General features: G+C 37.0%; 1 protein-coding gene across 1 annotated transcript; it reads left to right on the top strand.

The window, feature by feature from the left end:
* Positions 1-4067: 4067 nt before the first annotated feature.
* Positions 4068-10917, top strand: LOC119799109 (E3 ubiquitin-protein ligase PDZRN3-like). The gene is made up of 3 exons (XM_038308854.1): positions 4068-4368; positions 4482-4568; positions 10667-10917. The coding sequence occupies exons 1-3, from the start codon at positions 4111-4113 to the stop codon at positions 10682-10684; spliced, it is 363 nt and encodes a 120-aa protein (XP_038164782.1). The 5' UTR covers positions 4068-4110; the 3' UTR covers positions 10685-10917.
* The last annotated feature ends 9363 nt before the right edge of the window (positions 10918-20280 follow it).

Raw genomic sequence — 20280 nt, 5'->3', positions numbered from 1 at the left:
TATATATATATATATATATACATAAGTGAATGAATTGCATTCAATTTGTAAAGTTTGTCTTTATAGTCATAACAGGTAAACTGTTTTTGATCATCTCAGTATAAAATGCAAAACAATAAACAAGGAAAAGATCCAACAAAAAGACAAACTGTTCAGATCAGAATAATGATTCAAAATAAAAAAAAGATCCAACATGTCTCCTTTTTATTTGTGTAGCATAAATATATGTGCGTCATAAAACTCAGGTTTATGATACTAGTGTGGCAAAATGTGAAATTGTAAAAGCTACCTTTTTTGCAATGCTGCTTAATAATCATTCATAAACAGTATTTCACTGTGTTCTCAATTACAGAAAATCCCAATTTAAGATTGTGAACAAGCTTTGAGAGTTTTGTCTTATTAAGTGTCATTTAGATGAAAGGTAAGTTGATAATGCGTATCTCTCGGGATTAAGTTAGCACACAAGCGTCTGATTTAGATCTGCAATTAAAGCAACTGCAGTCAGTGAAATCAGCTGACAAAATGAACAAAACATGGGCTCAACATTTTTTTCTACTATAATTTTAAAGCTTATCAGTACAAACATATGGCCCCTGTGATAAGTCCATTCCTAGTTGCTGTGTGTAATATGTTTTTTCTCTCTGAAGTAATGAATGTATGTGTCCAAAAACCCTACAGTTGAAAGTCCTCATGCTCTCTGATAAACCATCTTTTTGTCAATTGTACAGCTTTCTTTTAAAGAGTTATTCAGTTAATGAAATGTTCCAGACGTCTCTCAAATACACCATCTGTTTTTGTAGATATGTGCCTCAACAGATTGAAATATACTTTTTGAATATTCACACCTGTTCTCTGAAAACACAGAACTTTTAACAAGTGCACAGAGAGGACCATGACCAGAGTGGGAGCTGAAATGTGATCCTGTCTGTCTCTGATGCCTGTAGCATCTCATACACTTTGAAATGGCCTGACTGGGTTGGAAACAGGGAAAATCTTTTTTTATAAGTGCAAAACAGAAACTGTAAAAAGTAGAAGGAGGAGAGAAATGATCTAACAACAGCAAGTTTAAGAAGGGTTAAAATAGGTTAACGGGTTTGTCTTTATTTAAATATTTAAGCGAATGGGCGACCTCTGGTGGAGAAGATTAATATCAAACATCAAATCACCCAAAAAAACAAAACAAAACAAAAAAAATAATAAAAATAAAAGACTTGGATTGACAAAGATATAACATTTTGGAGATAGTTTGTTGGACGTTGAAAATTACAACCTTTAGATTAGTTTTACTAATTTATGGGTCATTATATCTAATCTACAGAAATGCAGTTTTATTTTATATATCACTCAACAGTAGGGGAAACCATTACTTTCACAAGTATTTGACATGCACATATGTTTATATGTACCTTGTCCCCAGCATGTCTATGTTTTAAAGGTTTTGCATAGTTTAAAGTATGTGGCAAGTTTTCCTACATAGGTCTAGAAAAAAAATTAACTTTGGCCCTGATTTTCATAATTTCCAGTCTTAGGTTTTAACAATCAGATAATTATATAAAATTGAGTCAATTGATTGGACAGAGTCTCTTTAATGAAAACAACACAAAAGGCTGCATCTGATATTAATGAACTCAAGTGTTTTCAATAAATATGCTACAATCCAACCTTTAGAGTTACAGCTTTAATTAGGTTTGATCGTACTAATAGTTGACTGGTCACGATGTCGACCAAAAATTACAACAAATAAAAGAAGGAATATTATAAAGCCTACTAAATCAGTCAAATCTGCACCAGATTTTCAGCGTGTTCTATAAATATATCTTCATCAAAAATAGAAATTGAAAGATATAAATATAAGAAATAGTTAGGTTTATATGTGCTTTGATGGAAAAAGAGAGGAACAAAGTGCCAAAGGATGGAAAGGGTGGAGAAGCCAGGGTCATGTGTTAAAACAGGGTAGGATTTAGGAAATCTGGGGCCCTGGGCAAAAACAGGCATGGGGCCTTCTGAATTGAGAAGACAATACATAAAACAGACCCATTAAGGCTTATTTATACTTTGAAACCAGGTCGTCTGCGCCCCCTCAGCAGACACTCTAGTGCACCTCTCCAAAATTGTAGGTGACAGCAGACAGGAGGCCTCTGATTGCTCAAATCTACATCCGCTCTACTCATGTGTATTTCCTGCTTGGTACCTTACCGGCTTGGCTGGTTTGTATGACCACCATTGTGGAAAACGACTTGTGAAGTTGGACCAGCTAGAATAGCCATGTGCGCGAGAATGCTGGGAGCCTGTTTCCACATGGATTCCAGCTCTTTTTGGCCCTCATGTTGCTCCGTTGTTGCACAAATTTGCCCCCACTTCCTCACCGCCTTGGCCATATCTAGACCCACAGTGTCAGGATTTGGTTGTGGTTTGTTGACCCAAATGCAGAGGTAAGGAGGCAGAGGTGATTTTCTTGTGGGTTTAATGAAAGGTTAAGTGAACACAGAGGCAGGAAATCCAAACATCCAAGCTTGAAAACTAAGTCCAAACAAACCGGAAACCAGGAATAAAAAAAAAAAAAAGATCAAAACATGATAACAAAGTCAAAACAAACCAGAAACGATGGAGACATCAGGGGGGATACTATCACTAGGAGGAAGGCTCAGAGAGACGGAGTTTGAGGAAGGACTGAAACAAAGAGAGGGCTACCGAGCAGATTGGGAGCAGGTGTGAACAGAGCTGAAACGGAAAAGGAGCGAGGGAAAAGGGAGAACACAAGAGGGCAGCAGAGGGTAACAAATAAAAACCAGAGAACTGAAAAAAAAAACAGAAAACACAACAAAATAATAGGGATGCACGATATAATCGGCCCCCTATCGGTATCGGCCTGTATCGGCCTTAAAACTGAATATCGGACATCGGCCACCCCACTGATATTTAACCCGATATTTGATCAGCTTCTGAGTTTCTAAAGTCTAAAAAAAAAGAAAAAAATACTACTTCTTCTTCCTCAAAAACTTCTTTTTTACAGACTTAAAAACTTCTAAAGACGAGGGAAAAAATATTGATACATTAAAATATCACAATATCTTCATATGCTGATATATTGCCATTTAAAAACACCATATCAATCTCTTTTACTAATGAAATATTGCTATATGTCATCGTTATGCTACAAAATCCCCCGAAAATTCACGAAATGTTGCCATATTTTTATATATTGATATATTGACGCGGTATCGATCTATTTTACTAACAATATCTCACAAGAATTTGCAAAATATCACGAGAGTTTGTAGCAGAATGATGAAAAATTTCACGAGATTTTGAAAGTAAAATAGATCGATACCGCGTTTTTAAAAATCTATTTGATATCAGCATATGAAAATATATTTGAGTATATTATTTTTCAAAGTGTCAGAAATGGATAACAAAACTGCTATTTTCAATGACTACTTATTTTTGTCCAGCTTTAACATCGGTATCGGTATCGGTTATCGGCTACATGAGTTTTAAAATATTGCCATATCGGATATCGGCCAAAATCCCAATATCGTGCATCCCTACAAAATAAGAATGAAAACACTTAAAACTAGAAAACATGGAACAAAGTAAAACAGAATACACAAAAGAAAACATAACACAACCAAGACTTTATCAAAACCATTATTAATGTGCACACATAAGGAATAGTTGTATTAACCATACATGTAAACAGGGTTTTATGTGGCCCCTAGGAACCTGGGGCCCTAGGCAACTGCCTTGTATTGCCTAATGGTAAATCTCCCCCTGTGTTTAAATAAAGTCAGATGTCACATGTTTGAATCTGGTTTTCCATTAACCTTTTTTAATGTAGCATTTAAAATGATTAACCATAAAGCTTGAGTTCCTTCTGAAACTTAATGCAAACAGCCTGCGTCCTGCAAAAAAAAAAAAAAACTTAATTAGAATTTTCAAAGTGTCTCTCATGCTCTAACTTTCTTCAGTTCAAACATCTGGAATGCTCTCCTGTCATGCGCCGAGCAGTGAGTCGTGACTTTTAAACCCAGATGCGCGATGGAGATGCAAAAAGCATTACAAACGCGTCACTGTGATCAAAGAGTGTGTCAGAGGGGATGCGGTCACAGCATGGACAGCGCGAGGAAACACTGCTACGTGGAGGCGCTCCAGGCAGCGAAACGTGCATCGGAGAAGAAGGGCGCAGGTTTGGAGCAGACCCTCCGGATGGCGCAGCTCAGGTGGGACAGGAGGGAGCGGTCCCTGCTGGCTCAGGTGGCTGCGCTGCAGAGCGAAGCGAAGCTCTTCGCCCTGGCTTACCAGCAGAGGCTGCAGGGATACTTGCTGCATATAAGCAGCATCGCAGAAGAAATTGGCAGATATTGTGAGGTAGGCATAAAACTGAGGAAGAAGTATGGATTATTTTTAGTTATTGCATTATTTATTTACTTACTTACATAAAAAGCAAAACTAAACAGGTGTCTTTTTGTTTGTTGAGCTAGAGGGATTCCAGGACACTTTCTGACATGCAGAGCCACGCATCCAATTCGACTTCAGCCAAGCTGCAGAAAGCTGTAGAGGGACTTAAGGTAAGAAGACTTTTGTTTGTTGTCTGTTTTGCACACGTTGATCCAATGCTTCTGTATCTAAGACATCTTTTCAGACACTTCCCTGCTGCACAGACCTCTGCAATTTGTTTTCTCCTGTGACTCTGAGATCCCAATCTAAGGATCTCTATGATCTTTCCTCCCATCCAACTGTTTATTATAAGATGTGTTTTTTCCCCTAATCTCTTGCAGTAATCAGACTGTATATTTGAATTGGAGGCGGTGAATTCTTTACCAAGTTTTCACTGCACTAAAAAAAAAGGTCCTTTGTTTAAACATTTGTCTGTAAGATATCATCTTCCAAAAACTTCATAGGCTCTCTTTGAAGGTTTTCTGATTTAGTTTCTCAGATATACTTTAATACTACTGATGATACAAGTTTTAACACATCTGCTGTGGCCAGGTTACGGCCTATGATTGGGATGTTTGAAGACTTCAGTGTTGTTCAGGATGTCCCTTGATATGACCAACAAAGAGGTATAAAAAGATAAAAGGTCAGTGAAAAGTATTGATGGCTGCTATTTAGTTCTGTACTGGAAACTAGGATTTAGAGGTGATTCACAGGCACACATGATAAGATCATGAGCCTGATTACATGCTTGAGTTGCCAGCATGTAGTTTTATTCTTATGCTGCTCATAAATTGTCAGCTTAAATAAGCAATACCTTGATATGAGTGATTGATTACAGTAAATTTCCATGCAACAGCCTGTAAACAACATAACAGCCATCCCCCCTCCGCACAAATAAAGAAAATAAACATTAATGTTTCTTTCAGGGACATGAGTTTGTAAGTTATGTTTCCTAATTTTGTTCTGAACTTGTTTTTGTGACTATCTAAAAGTTTGTTAGTATTTTAAAGCCAGTGATAGATGGAACAGGGGTAAACTCTATGATTTTTGGTTGTTGCAGTAATTTATGAACTCTTCCACTATGGGAGCCAAATCTAATATTAGCTTCTACTTCAGTAAGCAAAAAAAGTTTTTCCATTGTTATCCTCTGGCTGGGACCGGTGTTATATTTGGATGGCTGTTTTGGGTGGATAACTTTAATTGTGGTAATGGTCACTTAAAGTGTTGCACTAATCGCCTACAGCATCCTGTGAGTGCAACACACTCACTTTTGATTAATGTGGAAAACTGGTCTCTTTCCTGCCAAAGTTTAGCAGTTAAACCCAGTATCTATTTTCAGCAATCCTTTTACTCGTCTGTAAACTCTTCTATGATGTATCTTTAATTGTTGCGTCCCTGCCTGCTGCTACCCAGATTGATTTTCCAGTTTTTGAGAAAGTAGGTTTGGAGTTTATAAGATGGAGCAGCAAAGTTCAGTGAAGACGTTTTTGGGCCGGAAAACAGAGCTGATGGTTGTCAGGATCCCAATCACAGTTATGGATCATCAAACTTTGCTTCCGATTCTTTGTACTCCAGCTTGGTTCCCAAAACCTAGAGATGACGAAGTAGAAAGTCCATGCTCATTTAAGGCCATTTCACAGAAGACTAGAAACTAGTGACTGGACATTAGTTGGTCAACAAACGCAAAAATATTAAGGTCGTCGTTTATAAAATTTGAACTTGGTAACCGCATTGTTTATGCAGTTACTATAAACTTGAATTCAACTGTGAAATTTTTACTCTGTTTACAAATAATGAAATATTTAATCCTTAATTTTTATATGTGACCAATAGAAATTTCTGAATCCTGTTCAACAGGAAAACTGTATCTGATCAGAAGGAGCAACTTAAATTGGAAAAAACAGAAAACAGACAAAAAGATTTATTAGCCGAAATCATTTTGGCTACTACAATATTCTCAAAAGCCTGCAAGAAATCTTAGTTTGCTTGGTATCTTCAGTTAGATTTTTTGCTTCGCACCCATTATACAGACCATGGCTCTAAGGCATCTTATAAAATGAGTGCGGTCCATGTTTCCTCTGTCATCAGCTGCACATGGTGCCATTCAACAATAATGCGCTTTGTTTCCCCTAGCATCAAGGCACACCTTGGCCTTGATGAAGTCATAGTCAATGAGTGGTTCATTATGATTATTACACGGTACTGTTGCTTTAAACAGGATGGAGGGTATTAAAGGAAAAGTCCGGTCACCCTCAGAATACAATCGTTTGAAAGTATGAAATTATTACATACTTTTCAATAAACGAAAAGTCTTTTTTTAATTAAGGGTAATTTAATTTGAATATGCTTTACTGGATTGTTTGTCAAAGAACACTACTGCCACCTACCGGTGGTGATGTCACGGTGAAAGGTGAAATAATTAACTGTTTTTTTTTTTTACTTTTACCAGATGTATTCCAACATCCAACTCCCATGCACGTGGGCATTGTCAGTTTGACTATAGTTCTGGTGAATTTCAATGGTGAAGTCCTCTAAAATCTTCAATAATTGTTAATGATTGCAGATGTGTCTAGTAGTTCCCATTGATTTTGCTTGTAAAGCGGGGAGAATGGCGCTAGGCTTACCGCACCGTGACGTCACTGGAGTGAGGTGTTACTATATTTGGGCAAAAATGTCCGGTCCCAGACTCGGTGATCGTGACACCGAGTTTTTTTTTTTTGTATGATTAAAGCAAAATTCAGTAAAATTGATTAAAATCACCATGGGGCATAGGCATAGATAATGATCCATTGGTTATTTTTTGTTAGGCAGAAGTCTGACTGAATGCATTGTGCTATGTTTTTAAGCAAAAGCCAAGCTGTTGTGTATTTTGATTAATATAAGACATCTAGTAAATGATAATATGAAATTTCAAAATAAAATTTTCTTAACATGGTTTTATGTTTATAATTTAGCTGCTTCTTGACCCCGCTTGGGATAAGTGTGACGGAAAATGGATGGATGCATGGATTTAGCTACTCTTATACACCTTTTTTTTTTAACATGGATTTCTAGAAGCTGTTCACTCTATTCTTGGGATGCAGAGTTTTTCAAACATTACAAAAAAAACAACAAACAAAACATTTAAATTGGGATAATGTTTTTAAGGTAAGTAGGGCGAGCTTAAAGTATAAGATGACTGTCTTAATAGGTCCTTGACCTGAGTTAAGTTGCCACTCCCATCTTCTTCAAATGAAACAAGATTGCTATCAAACTTTTGGGTAGAAAATTAGTTTATACAGCCATTCAGTCATTTTAAATATATTAAATTAAATATATTTCTATGTAGCTCAAAGATGTACTGATCTAGATGCTGCTGTGCTAACTGGGTTAACAGGCTGCAAAAGCTGAGTCAGGCCAACAGCCCTGCTGGGTTAAAAAGGGATCATGGAAGTAAGATACAGCTTCGTAATGGCAACAGGATTAGTCAGCCCTGCAAAAACATACAGCTCTTCGCTTGCCATGCCACTGTCCCATGTTTGTTTTAAAACCCGATACATACACGAATGAAACCACAGATGAGGTAGAGCCGTTCCACTGCTCCACTTGTCTGCAGCCAAAACCACATTCTTTCCACAGAGCTCAAAGGATTGGAAACAGAGCCGTCATGTATTTCAGAGACAGCTCCTATTATTCTTTATTTTTAGGGTTGAAAACAGTAAGCAGAAATGTGTGCTCACCCAGACCAATTTAGTGATGAAAAGGAAAATAGAGCAAGGGTGCTCATGTGTCAGTTTGATCAAAATCTAATTTTGTAAAATGGCAGCGCAGTTTAGTTTAGTTTGCCTCCATAACAAGCAAAGGGAATAAAGGCCAAACTTAGAACAAGGAAGCACAACTTTTGTAGGCCAATTAGAGATTGAGACACTGGTAGGGTCAGCACTAGCCTGACGTAGTCCGACTCAATTCTGGTCAGAATATGAGTCTGATGCTGCTCCATAGAGCTGTGATTATGGGGCGTTTTTCGAACGAACCAGGAAAAAAAATGCCTCTGCACTCAATTGGATAGACCAGTAAGAGCAACGGAGTGCGTGACGTATGTTAAGCCAGGCATAGTTGTTGTCCACAAAAATCAAAGCGTGCAGTTTCACGCCTAGAATAAGAAGATGAGACTTGATCGCATTTCTCTGTTCCTCTTTTAAAATTAATTTGCTGTCGATATCTTCTAGAACAGACCTAATAGCAGAATCTACTCACCCAAACTCTCCAGCGGCAGCCATCGTTGTTGTCACCCAAGCGCGCTTTGGTGACGTGGTTGATTACGTTACTCTTGATCATCTGTCCATCATCATATAAAGTCCGCCCTGACAATTTGATTGGATCGCCTGACAGTGGGCGATAATACTCGCGCTACTATGGAGCAGAGCCAGACCGAACTTCCCCGAACTCAAACCTTGTGGGCAGGACTAAGTTCTGACTGGCACCCAGGCTAGGTCAGCACAGGCACGGTCGTATCATTTCCATGACCAGCATTTATTTCCATATTTACTTCCAGTCTGTCTATCTTCAATTCCAAGGCAGCTATCCTCTGTAGAAGCTTATCCTTGTCCTTCTCTGCAGTGTGATCAAAATGTTTAATAATTAGTCCAAGTAGAGATTCCTTGAATTAAAGCTAGCTTTGTCTATTTTTCTGTCATGGCTAAGAGATAGCGAGGAGTAAGGGGGAGAAATGCGTCTCAGCAGGTGTAGAGATGGAAGTAGATTCAGTGGTACCTCTTTGTAATTCTACCCATGCAGAAAGCCCCAACGCTGGGTAGTGGGCAGCGACAGACTGGGGTCTGTGCTGGAGGTAAGGGAGGATAATGAACAGTCCTTCTTGGACTAAATTAAAACAACTTTGTTTTAAAGCTACCGAAACTTTTGATTAGATTCTGTGTATTCCATTTTAAGTGAAATGATCTTTGATTATAGCCAGTCCTTGATTGGTTGCCTTGTTGTGATTTCACAGAAAAGTCATTTAAACTTCAGCAATCATGGCTCTGCTCTCTCCATGCACCTCAATTTCTATCAAGTAGCACGAGGTAAGGGGGCGAAGCAGTGAATGATCTCACTGTGTGGGATTCACCACTGGCCGCTTCCCTGTGCGGTTTGTATAGGAATTTTATATGAATCACCATTAGAGAGTGGGATTACTGGTTTGGGGAGCCCAGGGTCTTCTCTTTCCTTTCTGTTGGCATCCTCTTGTCTTCTGAAGTAGTTTGTCGACATGGATCAATTCCACTAAGTTTGATGCAGATGTTTTAAACCAGAAAACAAGGCACTGTGACCTCTTTGTTGAGAGTCAGTCACTGCCTCAAATAAAAGCGAAGATAGGATAGAGCTGCAGATGGTTAGTTAGATTGGGGATTATTCAGCAGAAATGCTGGCACTGCTCTGCCCAGTCTTAAGAGCTGATCCTAACAGAGCTATCGTTTTATAATTCCTCCTTATTTTGTTTATATTTTCCTCAGCACTGGCCCCACACATACAGTGTGTCATTCCAGGGTTTAATTGTTTTCTAGACCTCGAAAGCTTGCTTTTCCAGAGTCCGATGTTGCAAGGCTTTGCTGTTACTGTTGTGTGAAAAAGTGCCTACTTCTACTGGCATGTATGGATCTGTGTGATATCTGCAACTTTCTGTGTGGAAGTAAACCCACTTTAAGCATTTTATCTCCACCTAAATGGTTGGAGGGAGAAAGTCATTGACTTATTTTTGTTTACTGTGATGTAAGCAAAGCTGAGGGCCTCTGGGATTAAAAAAATGTGTCTTTTGGCCTATTACATTTGGAGGTTTGGCTTTCAGCAGTGAAAACAACTGATGGCAAACCCAAAATTCACTAAATGGACTATATCTATCTTCTTAATGAGGTGGTGACTGCTGCTATTTGAGTTTTTGTTTGGGTCTAGGAACCGAAAAGTAGATTACTGAAAGACTTTGTGATATACCCAGAGCTTTTGCATTACGCAGGTAAAACAGGATTCTCTGCCACATTTATTCCCAAGTCGCACTATGTGATCCTTAATATTTTTTGTCCAACTGTCCAAACCTTGTCCAAGCATAAAGTGAATATATTTTTGGAATTTGAAATTTATGACTTAATTTTTCTTACTTTATTACTACTGCATCAAACAGTAATTTGTGAGATAAATTTTTTACACACTGGTGATATACTGTATATGCTTGTACAAATATATTTTTTATCTCTTTCAGGGATCTACAGAATTGTAAAACTGCTGGACGAGATGAAATAGACGTTCTTCGAGTGTCATGCAGCTCATTGTTAGAGCAGCTGCAGCTTATACTGAGGCTACAATCCTCAATGCTGTTGTCTAGTGCTGATTAACAGGCATGGCCCATTTCCTGCATGTCTTCCCTTATTTATTGGCCCTATTTCCTATCTAGATACTATAGAATGAGGCCCAATATTTAAGGAAAAAAAGTATTTTTTTAATAATATCAATCCTTTGTTTAGTGCTATTATTTTAGTAATATATTTTGAATACTTTAACTTGTAAACGAAACAAAAAACAAATTTCATGAGAGAGTATGACCCTTGTAAAAGTAGACCAAGAGTCTCTGCTGCCTTTTAGTAAGACTCTTAGCTTTAAATTTCAACAGCCAGTGTCTGGAAAAGAACCACGGGTCAACTCAGAGACTGACAATCAATTGATTGAAATTCTAGGTGACTTCCTGTTGGTACTCTGAGGTGCTTCCTTATGATCTGGAATGTTAACGAAAACAGAACTGCAAATACTTGCTCCTAACAACTTGTATTTTTCCAGCACAGCAGAAAACATTCATATTGCTGGATTCAAAAACCACAAATGTCATACAAAGATCGGCAGCATTCATGCCACCAAATAGTTGGGAACGCAACTTGCTACTAGTGGGAAATTCTCGTTCATTCGCCCCCTCTGTTCCCATCTTTACTTACAGTAGGAGGTTTGGTTAGTCACTGACCTGATGCCTTTGGAGCTCACACACACCTACTAAGCTCTCATGGCTACATAAACATGTGGCCTAATGTGCAGCTGTTACAGCGATGCTGTGGTTTAAGGCTTGAGTCAGCATGTTCACATGAGAACACCAGGGCACCCTGTGTTTATGTATATAAAGAGACCTAAAACACTACATTGGTCACTTCATCAAAAAGAGCATGAAACTGTGCAAATTATGGTTGGACCTACCATAGGGAGGTTATAAGAACTTGTTCTTTTTGGACAACTATTTTCTATTGTGCTGCAGTGTGGTTGTTAGCATGATTTGCTTACTGTGGTTTTGAAGCTCTGGAAAACTGTATTTGTTTTAGAACATATATTTCTTTTAGACACACTGATTGAGACTGTGTTTCTTCTGCAATGACCATCATTTGTTCTAAAACTATCTGCTGACCTCTGCTGAATGACTATGCATCATCAACTATTAGGGAAAAAAAAGATAAAATAAAACTCCAGGCTTCACATGGACATGATTATAGGAACCCAGTGTTACTTCTAGCTTTTTAGTGCTTATCCATCCAGCATTCTCAGCTGCCAAATGAATGAAGTCTACCTCTGCTTTTGTCAGCAGGAGGATTAGGATTTAATTACATCTGAGCACAGAAGGCCATACAGTCAGAGAAAACACTATACAATGGGAGCCTGGATCAGCACATTTGCAAGGTGTTGAGGAGCAGGATATAAGCCTGTGTAATATGCCAGGTGTGTCCAGAGTATTAGCAAATGCTGGCAGAGAACACAGTGAAGATGTAGGATAAAAAAACAAAGAGGCCCCTTTGGTTTCCTGTTCTTATTCCATTTATAAGGCGACAAATAGGAAGGAAAGGCAGGAAAAGTAGGTATAAGGTCAGTTCTTTGTAAAATATTCAACGAGTATTTTTTTTCCTATTTTCATATTAAAGACTTCAATGTATTTCAAGTGACAGACCACCTAAATGTCATTTTGAAGGGAAAGAAAAATGATACATGGTTTTTAACAATATTTGTTGTTTTTAAACATAGCTCACCCTCATTCAGAATGGATGTAGATTACATGTCAACATGTCTAGTATTTAAAACAAGGACAATTTTGATTGAAATAGTTTTACTGTAGCTCTGGCTGTATGTTAGGTTTGTTTTCCTCCAAGTCTATTACATTATGTACTGAGGTGTCTTTGATTTTTGTTTTTTTTAAATTTCAAATACATAAAGTCTATTGTTTCATATGCGTAATAATCAGGGTCCCTTTTATGCATTTCAAATAATAAACTATGTATAATAAACTAATTATTTTTTATTCTAAGCATGTATTCTTTATAAATACTACATACATATGATTATTTATATTGAAATTAATAAGCTTTTCTTCTTTTTTTACATATTAATATAAATCACATGAGGTTTATTTATTAGGTTTGTGTTAAAATGATCTAAAACAAGAACAAGGGAATTTCTTATGTAATAAAATTATATAAATTTTAGAAGTTGGGTGAAATATTTTTGTGAGTTTTGATCCTCATGATTCAATGTTCACTAATGTTCTCAAACAAACCTATGTGGTCGTCACAGAACTGCTGCATTAATTCTTAGATTAGAATACACAAGATTAAATGAAATGAAAAATGGAGTTATATGTGTTAAATGGAGGACAATGCTGTATTACATCAGGGACAAGACAATAAGACCAGATCTAAGATTGGAATCTATGCTTACTGATTAGTTGACTTCTGAACACAATGTTACTTTAAGTGTATTTGAAGTTGTAAGTTAAAATATTTCAAGTCTTGTTGCCTATTTTCTTCCTCCACTGGTACTAATAGACCCTTCTAGAAAAATGCAAAAAGACATATAGACAGCAAAAAAATATATAAATTCTTATTTTAAAATTTTACTATCTTGAGATATTACACTATGGTTTTCATTTTGGGTTCATGGCTTTCAGCATTTTTCCTTTTACCTGAACTTTTAACTTAGTTCTACAGTTCTGTGAATTCTAACAGCTGAATTCTGGAATATTTTAGAATAAATAAATCTGTGAACTTCCAAGCTCATAAAATAATGTATGTTAAACGTGCAAAGATACATTTTCTACAGCTAAAGCTAATTAAACTTGCTGATAGAAAGCTGTGCATAAGGTGATGTTCATATTTAAATCATTTTCATACCTGTAACTGGTTACATATAGTTCCACTGCTCTCCTCCTGTTCTCTGAAAATGGCTGAAAGTCTAAAGAGGCCACATTTCATACAAGTTTATGACAAGAATAGGAATGACTTAGAAGAAAAAAAAAAAGAGCAAGTGAATCTGGGAGATTTGTTTTGGCAGAATGGCAGGAATGTTGATCTTGTACATCAACATCGAGTCAAAAAGTGACTTCTGGATTGTGGTTCTGCATGATATTAACATGCATTAATACATAAAATAGATATAGTTGTTTATGTCTTATTACATATATGACTGTTGATGACTTGCAGAGACAAAATCCTCTGCCTCCTGCCCCATAAAACACAAAAACTAATTCTTAAAACAGAATGAATTCTGTATTTGTCAACTTTAAAGTCAGTATATTGATATGAATAATCATTAATACACATTTTTGTTATGTTTATGGCCAATAAACTAACAGGTAGCATGTCTAAATAGTTAGGAGAGTCCATTTGAGATGATTATTTACTGTACTAGTGGGGGACTGCTGTTTCGCAGTAATTATGTCCATATGGGAACAACAAATAATCTTGCAGAGGTGGCCACAGGGTTTGACAATGACTGGCCCCTCCCCTGAATCCACTCCTAATTCTAACAAAGGAGAAACAACAGCAGCTCAACTACAAAGTGGAAGGAAGCATAGTGGGGTCATAGTTCGCTGTAGTCAGCGACTCTCCGTTGAGTCACTATAAATAAATGGCCAAAAATATGGACCTATATCAAATAATGGTACAGATACAGGTTTTTATCTTATACAAGTTCAAGTTTAAAAGCAAGTAATATAAAACAGTATTTAAGTGAGTATTTCCTGAGGGTGTCCAGGCGTTTTCTCTATCAATGTCTCAGATATTATTTACAACTATCACTGGTATCATTTGGTTCCAGACAGGCCATTGGGGGACATCATTGTTGCTAGATTTCTGACATTACAAACTCCCGAAAATACATGAAATGCAGTGACGTGTATGATGTCAACACGTCAACCAGAGGTAGGGGACTGAAGTAAAAAAAAAAACATGGCTGCACTGGTTTTAGCTGAAATATCATCTATTTCTTTTTTTTAAGTGAGCAAAAGGACACAAAATGCGCCTATGTGGAAGGAAAAGATGATTCAGCCTTCCTTTTCATTGCATTTGGCAAGTTTGATTTATCAGTTAACTGCTAGCTGTGAGACAAATCGAGGATGTGATACGGCACAGCTGCTACTGCTGTTGTGATTGACTATAAGCTTGAGAGGGGAGGTATGTTACCCAATCAGCTCAAAGAAATGTGCTGCCACCCTCCCTCTTACGAACACCAGATGGATACGTGTAGAATTCAAAATGAACTACACCTATCGCTCTGGCTTATGACAGATTAAATGTAAGCTAGGACTTATCAAACATCCGCATTTGACCTCCAGAATTCACCTGTGGAAGAAAGATAAAAGAATCTCTATAAACATATGTACTAAAGTCGATGAAAACCATCCCAGAATTTTGAAGCTGGTGTTTCTGCAAATGGACAATTTTGAATTGGATATTTTTGATGACCCAACAATTATGGCAAAGTATAGAAAAAAAACAAACCCAAAAACAACAGAAAATGTTGCTCAGGTGCCAGCAGTAGAAATGCACAAAATAAGATTGGAATATTTTTTTATTAGTGCAACAGGTAAAATAAGTATAGAACACAGCACCATTTTTCTCAGTAAATATATTTCTAGAGATGCAATTGATGACATTTTCACCAGATGTTGGTAATGATCCATGTAATCAACACATACAAAGAAATCAAACCATAAATTTCAAGAATTTAAGTGATGTGTAATAGATTGAATTGGCATGGGGAAAAGTATTGAACACGTGAAGAAAGGGAGGCGCAAAAGGGCATGGAAAGCCAATACACCAGCCAACGTATCCCTGTAATTAGAAAGCAATCCTGCAACTTTTCAGTGCAAATTAATATAAGCTGATTCAGTCCCAATCGATGGCCAATAAAAAGGTGTCTCTGGTATCAAACAAGAAACATCTCATGATGGGTAAAAGGAAACAGCTTTCTCAAGACCTTCCAGTTCCAGTGAAAACTGTTTGGGCCATAATGCAGAACAGGAAAAATCATTTCGCCATAAAGCAACCACGACCAGGTGCCTCTCGCAAGATTTCTAACAGAGGAGTGAAAAGAATTAGCAGAAGAATTGTCCAAGAGGCAAATACTAATTTTGGAGAGTTTCAGACAGACCTGGAAGAAGCAGGTACAATTGTTTTGAAGCAAACAACAAGTAATGCACTCAACTGCCATCGCCTGTATGCACGCCCACCATACATTGTTGAAGAAAAAACATGTTGAAGCTCGCTTAAAGTTGGTTGCACGATGTTTATACAAGCCTATGAAATACAGGGAAAAAATAGTTTTGTCAGAGGAGCCTAACATTGAACTCTTTGAATGCCATATTACACATCATCTTTGGAGGTCAAATGGCACTGCACATCACCCCAAAACACCACACCAGCAGTGAAGTTTGGAGGTGGGAACATCATGGTGTGGGGCTGTTTTCATCATATGGTACTAGCAAATTTCAAATAATGTAAGGAAGGATGAATGGAAAATATACAGCTACATTTTTGATAAAAATCTGCTGTCATCTATCAGGATAAGGATAAAATGTGATTTGACATTTAAGCAACACAATGACCCCAAACACACAGCCAAGGAAACTCTCATTTGGCTTCAGAGAAAGAAAATAAAACTGTTAGAGTGGCCCAGTCAATCACCTGACTTGAATCCATAGAAAATCTATGGAAACAACTAAAGACTTTGTGTGGAAGAATGGGCCAAAATCACACCTGAGCAATGCGTGAGACTCATTTCTCCATACGGGAGGTGTTATGAAGGCTAACAAAGGCTTTTGTACAGAGTATTAAAGAGATTTAATAAGTGTGTCAATACTTTTTCCCGATGCCATTTGACTTTATTACACATAACTTAATGTCTGGACTTATATGGTTTGATTTCTTTGTATGTGTCGATCTGGTGAAATGTCATATCGATAGCACCTCTAGAAATATATTTACTGAGACAAATGCGGAAGTGTTCAATATTTATCTTACCCGCTGTATTTAACCCCAGGCCAGCTATGAAAGTGTCCACGCCTATAACATACAACCCCTATACAGTAACAATTATTACTAGAAAAGCATTTAAAAGTGTGGTTTCCTGTGTAGGGGTTCTTACGCTGATTTTTGCCAGCAACATAGGTTAATGTTTCTCCACCTCATTTGCTGCAGATTGATCCTCATCCTGTAGAGCAGGAGGCTCAGCACAGCCTAAATTTGTTTTTGGATAATTATCACTAAAATCAGGCCAGATGTGTTGGCCCATAGTGTAAGTGTAGGACCTGTATGCTGAGGTCATAGCGCTGCTGCTAGTAGCAGACCGTCTGGTTTTGCTATCAAAGAGTTTTAACAAAACATTCACATCTGGTATACACTCAGAGCAGCAGGTTTTATTTAAATGTAGCTCCCCACAAGCAAGGCAAATGTAAAAATGAAATAAATTAATTAGATTGGGAAATTATACAAATGTTCTGCCTTTTATCCTTGCCCTGTATGGTTTGAGCCTTGGTTTTCATGTTGTTGCTTTTCCTCCAATGTTCCCCCACAAACCTGGCTTCAAAACTATTAATTGACTTCTACAGTTCCCAGACTGAAGGCTTTAATTCAAACTAAAACACTTTTGTGGTATGGGGGACAGTTCAAGTTAGTAATGTGTTTGAAACGTAATGTAATTTTATACAACAATAATATATATGAAAATGTCTAAAACAGGAAATAATGCTTTTATAGGATTATCAATAAATAAATCTAACTTTACTAAAATATATAAACAGAAGGAATGAAAAACAGTGTAATAAGTTATAAGATATAAATGTTTTGAATTAAAATACATATAAAGATAGCATTTTTCACAATTTTATTGCAACTTCTTTAAATGCCTAAAATTTCGATTCTGTCTCCTAGCATAAGTAGATTACTGTAACTTATGATAAGAAAATAGGCACATCACATTGCATAGTCAATATGAAGTCAATGAAGTCTCTAAATCATGTAATATAACATCTTATACAAATCCATCACAATACGGAGCATAATATTACAGATGTGCCAAAAGTGCTTAAATTATGATGCACATGTAATATACATGTATTTATTACATTGTTGTGGTAATTATATCTCACATACAATTTCAAGTGTTTTCAAATGTTTGAGTCGTTTTTTTCCCCCTCAAAATAACATGAAATATATTTCTGCAAATAACCTTTTCAATCAGAAATATTTAATCATCCACTTAATAAAGAATTACTACATTAACATTTCACAGTGAATTGCTTTCTATTTACTCTAGTTTCTATTTTCTAACGTTGGACACAATGACAATGGCTAACTCAGTCCATATCTTTGAGTCAGTCCGAAATAGCAAGACTAATGTTACGCTACATAGTATACTATAGGATAAATCTGCATATATATGGATTTTCTTGGTTAGTACATCCAGTAACAGTGAAATTACCTGTGAATTGACTTCCCTCAGCCTGCAAACTTATTGTTTTTGCAGTCAAATGCTACTTTTGTAGGCATTTTTACTGTGTGTATCTGTGGGAGTGGGGAGTACCAACATGGTGGACGGTGGCTTCATTTTTTTTGGGCAATCAGCAATCCAGTAAATAAATAGAGAGCAATGGTCGGCCCAGCCAGCAGCAAAGATCAGCTCTGTGACAGGAGGCTCACTCACACCAGAAACCCAGTAATAACCCAGAGATCCTAACAGGAAAATCTTTAATACGAATTATTTTTAGCCAAATCAAATAATTACCAAAGGTCAGTACAGGTTTCAGACAGGTAGGTAAACACTAATGGCTATATTAGAAGCTCTGAAAATGATTACAAGAACTGAAAAAAGTAAAAATGCTACAGTTGGAATATTTATTAACGTAAATATAATTTGATTCCCACAATCATTCAATATTGCTTAACAAACTGGGGAAATTTGGTATTAGGGAAATGTCCTCAAATTGGATTTAAAGTTATTTCATGGATAGACAATATGTGCGAAAGGAAAGGTTTAAATGAAGGAAGTGTAGAAGTGAACCATCATCACCTCCACGCCATCAACAGTTAGGACTGTCCTTCAGTCTCCCTCTGTGCAGCCTGGCAGGAGACCAATGCACCCTAGTAATTATTTCAAACTGTATTGGTCAGGATAGGTTGAGGTTAGATGTTTTTAATAATTCCTTAATATATGGTCCCATTCTTTTTAATGAAAGAGAAACTGAGGTCAGCCTCAAAGTCAGCCTTCAGGGAAGAGCTGTACGAGTCAGAAGTTGAGAACAGCAGGGAGCAGTATTTGAAAAACCCCTGGCCTGTGCCTGGGATCTGGAATTAATAGACTCTGAAGAGTTACCATCATATAAATCTGCCATAACAAGGATGCCCTCATCTGACCACATCCTTTCTATGACAAGCTTAGAGTTTGACCAGATTCCAGCTGACAGCTTTAAATACCGGATGGAGTTTTTTTTTTATCGCTTCATCTTTTAATAAACTTTGCATATAGTAATATCTAAATCCATATAAATCATTGCAAACCAAGTCTAAACCACAATAATGTGCAGCTGAATGGACCAAGCAACACCGATTTCTGACCAGCAGATGGCAATAGATACACATGCTAATGTGTTGCTAATGTTGGGCTATGAACTATGTCTTTAATTGATGATAATAATTAAAGTGATGGCTGCTCCTTCATGGTGGCTTTATTTTTGGCTCTGACAGCTGCAGATATCTGTCCCTCATACATCAGATTTTAGACATGTATTGACATGCCGCCCTTGGGAACAGAGTAAATAAAAACATTTAGATGAGGATTAACTCCGAAAAATAAAATAAATAAATAAAAAGGAAAGTTAATCAAGTGTAAAGTCTGGTGCAGAGGGGATTGTTTTGAATGAGTGTTTCTTGATGTTGGTTTAGCAACACGAATAAATGCTGAAATAATCTTAAGAAAATAAATCAGGTTCTTAAAATGCTATATATTTGTTTATATGTGTCTCTTAAAATTGATCTTAATAGAATTTGATCTAAAATATTACATTTTAATGTACATTTTGTCGGCTACATATATATCCTGCTCTGTATTAATCTTTTTTAATGTTGATGCCAAATCTCTTTCTGCTGCACTGAAAATTGTCTACACATTAGTTCTGAGGAATGGAATCTCAGATGTCTACAAAGATGCATTCAACAGATGCATCTGTACATACATGCATTTATATTACTCCATTCAGCTTTATGTTTGTGTCTTTATAAGGTTAACAAAAATAAGCAATGCCAGACTTGCTGCTAAGTTTTCTAGTACAGAAAATTGATAGAAACACTTTGCAGTGTTGATTTTTACTTCCTAAACAACTTCCATCAGCTACACGGACCCACAGGGAGAGCCAAGACAAATACACCATTAGCCTGCAAGGCTTCTTGATTAAGTTTCATTGGACTCTAGTTGGTTTCCTCCGGTTGGCCTCCTAATGAATGCCAGGGATGATTTGGCCAAGATTGTCTTCCCTCATCACTGCAAATGACCGCTGAATGCTGTGGCGCTGTAAAATCA

The sequence above is a fragment of the Cyprinodon tularosa genome, unplaced genomic scaffold (assembly GCF_016077235.1).
Source record: "Cyprinodon tularosa strain WSP-4 unplaced genomic scaffold, ASM1607723v1 ctg65, whole genome shotgun sequence".
NCBI classification, from domain to species: Eukaryota; Metazoa; Chordata; class Actinopteri; order Cyprinodontiformes; family Cyprinodontidae; genus Cyprinodon; species Cyprinodon tularosa.
Note: the sequence above shows the minus strand (reverse complement) of the source record. Positions and strands in the feature narration are given on the sequence as shown.

Bases quoted from the DNA above. Each gene is read 5' to 3' on its own strand.
- LOC119799109 (XM_038308854.1), top strand. From the start codon at position 4,111: ATGGACAGCGCGAGGAAACACTGCTACGTGGAGGCGCTCCAGGCAGCG. The intron at 4,369-4,481 runs GTAGGCATAAAA...TTGTTGAGCTAG, and splicing joins AAATTGGCAGATATTGTGAG to AGGGATTCCAGGACACTTTC.